At 39.6% G+C, this 2,905-nt stretch overlaps 1 protein-coding gene across 1 annotated transcript; it reads right to left on the reverse strand.

Moving 5' to 3' along the window:
* Positions 1-980: 980 nt before the first annotated feature.
* Positions 981-1,457, reverse strand: LOC107493189 (uncharacterized). The gene has a single exon (XM_016114278.1). The coding sequence runs from the start codon at positions 1,455-1,457 to the stop codon at positions 981-983; it is 477 nt and encodes a 158-aa protein (XP_015969764.1).
* Positions 1,458-2,905: the final 1,448 nt, after the last annotated feature.

The raw sequence follows: 2,905 nt of genomic DNA on the forward strand, positions 1-2,905 counted from the left end.
GGAAACTTGACACACAAATGAATAGTGGAAACAATTGCTCCGAAGGAGTTAAGGGATGGTCGTCCAAAGATGACATTGTAAGGGCTAACACAGTCGACCACTAGAAATTGAATATCCAGTGTTTTGGAGTTTGGGGGTTCTCCCAACATTGTTCTCAGCCAGATGTATCCTGATATGGGTACTCTTTCGCTTGAAAAGCCCACCAGTTCTCCTCCTGATGGTTGTAGTGACTTATCACTTAATTGCATCTTTTTGAATGTGGAGTAGAACAGGACATCATCGCTACTTTCTAGATCGAGTAACCCCTTTTTCACAGACAGTTCTCCCATGTTTACTGAGATTACTACTGGGTCATCTAGGTTTGGAGATCATGATTGGAGGTCGGATGCACTGAATCTTATGTCGGCCGGGGAAGTTGTAGTTGGACAATTCTGCCAAGTTCCTTCCATTGTCATCATGGCTCTATAGCTTCGCTTCCTTGCTGCATTTATTATTCCCCCTCCGGCGAAACCCCCTGATATGTAGTTTATAATCCCTTTGGAGGTGGGGGTTTCTACTGGGTCTCGCCATGTTCCTTTATCCCTTCGTTTCGAGCTATACCTCGGCTTACTCGTGTCAGCTGTTTCCTTCTGGCTTCTTAAACCGATGTACTTGTCTAGCAATCCTTGTCTTGCCAGTCTCTCCAATAGGTCCTTAGCTGCTACACACTCGTCCGTGGTGTGACCGAACTTCTAGTGGAATGCACAATGCTTTCCTTTGTCTACGTACTTTTGATCTTGATATGTTTCCGCTTTGACTAGTGGCTTTATGAGTCTGTTGTGTAATATATCCTTTATAATATCCTCTCTTCTCGTGTTGAACCTGGTATATGAATCAAATTTTGGAGTTAGCTTAAAAGATTTTCTATGATCTTTAATAATTGACCTGCCCGGCTTGTCATCGTCTTTTCGTGATGGTAGTTTTTCATTCCTCTGTGTTTCTCACAATTCCTCTATCTCGATCTGTCCTGTGGCCTTATCTCGGAACTCTTCTAACGTCTTTGGCTTAGCCACAACTATGGCTTCCTGGAATTTTCCTGGTCGTAGGCCACTCTTGATAGCATGCAATTGTACTTCTGGGTTTAAGTCGGAGATTTCCATGGCCGCCGTGGTGAACCGCGTCATGTTATCCTTGAGGCTTTCATGCGGACATTGCTTGATCGTGCTGAGATAATCCGAGTCTCTCACATAAATCTTGGATGCTGCAAAATGATTGATAAACATTTTGGCAAATTCGTCAAAGCTGGTTATGGACCCTGTAGGCAAATTAGAAAACCACAGTAAAGCAGCTCCATCCAGGAAAGTAGAAAAAGATCGGCATAAAATAGGGTTGCCATCACTGTTCAGAAACATCATGGATTCAAAATTGGTGACATGGACTTTTGGTTCCCCGATCCCCTTGTATGGTGTTAGGGTCATCGGGAGTGTGAAATTCTGGGACATTTGATAGCTCATTATCTCCTCAGAAAATGGATTAACTCGTCGTCTCCCGGACTTGGATGGAGTTTCTACTGTCTTAGCATTGGACTCTGACTGATGTTCCTTGTGCTATTCAGTGTTTGTCCTTTTGCTATCAAACTTCCAATCTCTGTCGTTTTGCATTACTGCTAACAGTTCAGCCATCCGCTAGTTCTCTGCGAGGAGCGCAGCATTTGCGGCCGTGAGGTCAGCATTTGTTCGGGGAGGTTGTTGAGTCTCCGAATGATCCGTCATAATTCTTTTCCTGCAAAAAATGAGGAAGGCTCAACAGATATGGGTGAGCTAAAAAGTGGTTATATCCTCGGGTGGGAAGGAATCAATGTCGGCTCCACGGTGGGCGCCAAATGTTCTTGCAAGGATGGGGTTGCCGCTATATACTTCGGCCTTGTGCTGATCTTCGTTTAGTAGATTTACTGGGACCGATGATTTTCTTGTGAACCTGGACCCGAGCGTAGTACCTGTAAAAGGGATTTCGACGCCCAAGTTAGTACGAGAATGAAACAAAAGATCAAATATATATGAAATTGAAAGAGAAATGATTCCAGCAGAAGACTTCAGAAGGTGAAGTAGTTTTCTTTAGGAGAGGTATATGTTTCTTGTCTTGCCTGTGTCTCTTTGCTTATGTGAGCGTTGTTTTTATAGAGTTGGAGCTTGAATTTCCCTAACGGTTAATTTGAATGAATCTCAACTTTCCCGAGATTCTTGGGGAGCTAACGTATACGTGTCTAGAGTATCAGATGCACGTGTCTTTTGATCAGACTGACGTATCCGAGATATATGGCGATAAGGTCCGTTCTTTGACGTGGCCGAGATATATGGTGATAAGCTCTGAGTAGGCAGGGTACCGTACAAAAATGAAAGATGAATTTATTGCTAATTAAGTTTAATCATATTATTGGAAAGAAAATTGTTGAAAAATTTGACACAAATTCTATTATCGATAAATTTTAAAACACAAAGAATCGGTCACTTCGTTAGTAAAAAGTACACACATATTTTTTGTATTTTAAAATATTTTTCTATTGATATATTTTTGTAATACATCTTAAATTATATATTTTTTACATAATTTTTTAATATTATATATGTCATTGGCCTTCATAATAATATTTTTAGATCCGTCCAATTTAAAATTTGCTTATAAATCTATAAAAAATATTAAATAATTTAATATATTTAATTAAATATATTTATATTTTAATAATTATTTTCACATAACAAATTAGACTTGATGTGAATAACATTTAATATTTTGTATGTGTGTGTGTTTTTTTTAAGTCTACTTGGGGGAGGGGGATGGGCATTGGCCCCATTATTCACGAAAATTTCTGCAATATTATTTCAGTCATTAATTAAAGCACAATTCATTTGATATGCAATGATTTGTT

This window comes from Arachis duranensis, chromosome 6 (genome assembly GCF_000817695.3).
Source record: "Arachis duranensis cultivar V14167 chromosome 6, aradu.V14167.gnm2.J7QH, whole genome shotgun sequence".
Taxonomy (NCBI): domain Eukaryota; kingdom Viridiplantae; phylum Streptophyta; class Magnoliopsida; order Fabales; family Fabaceae; genus Arachis; species Arachis duranensis.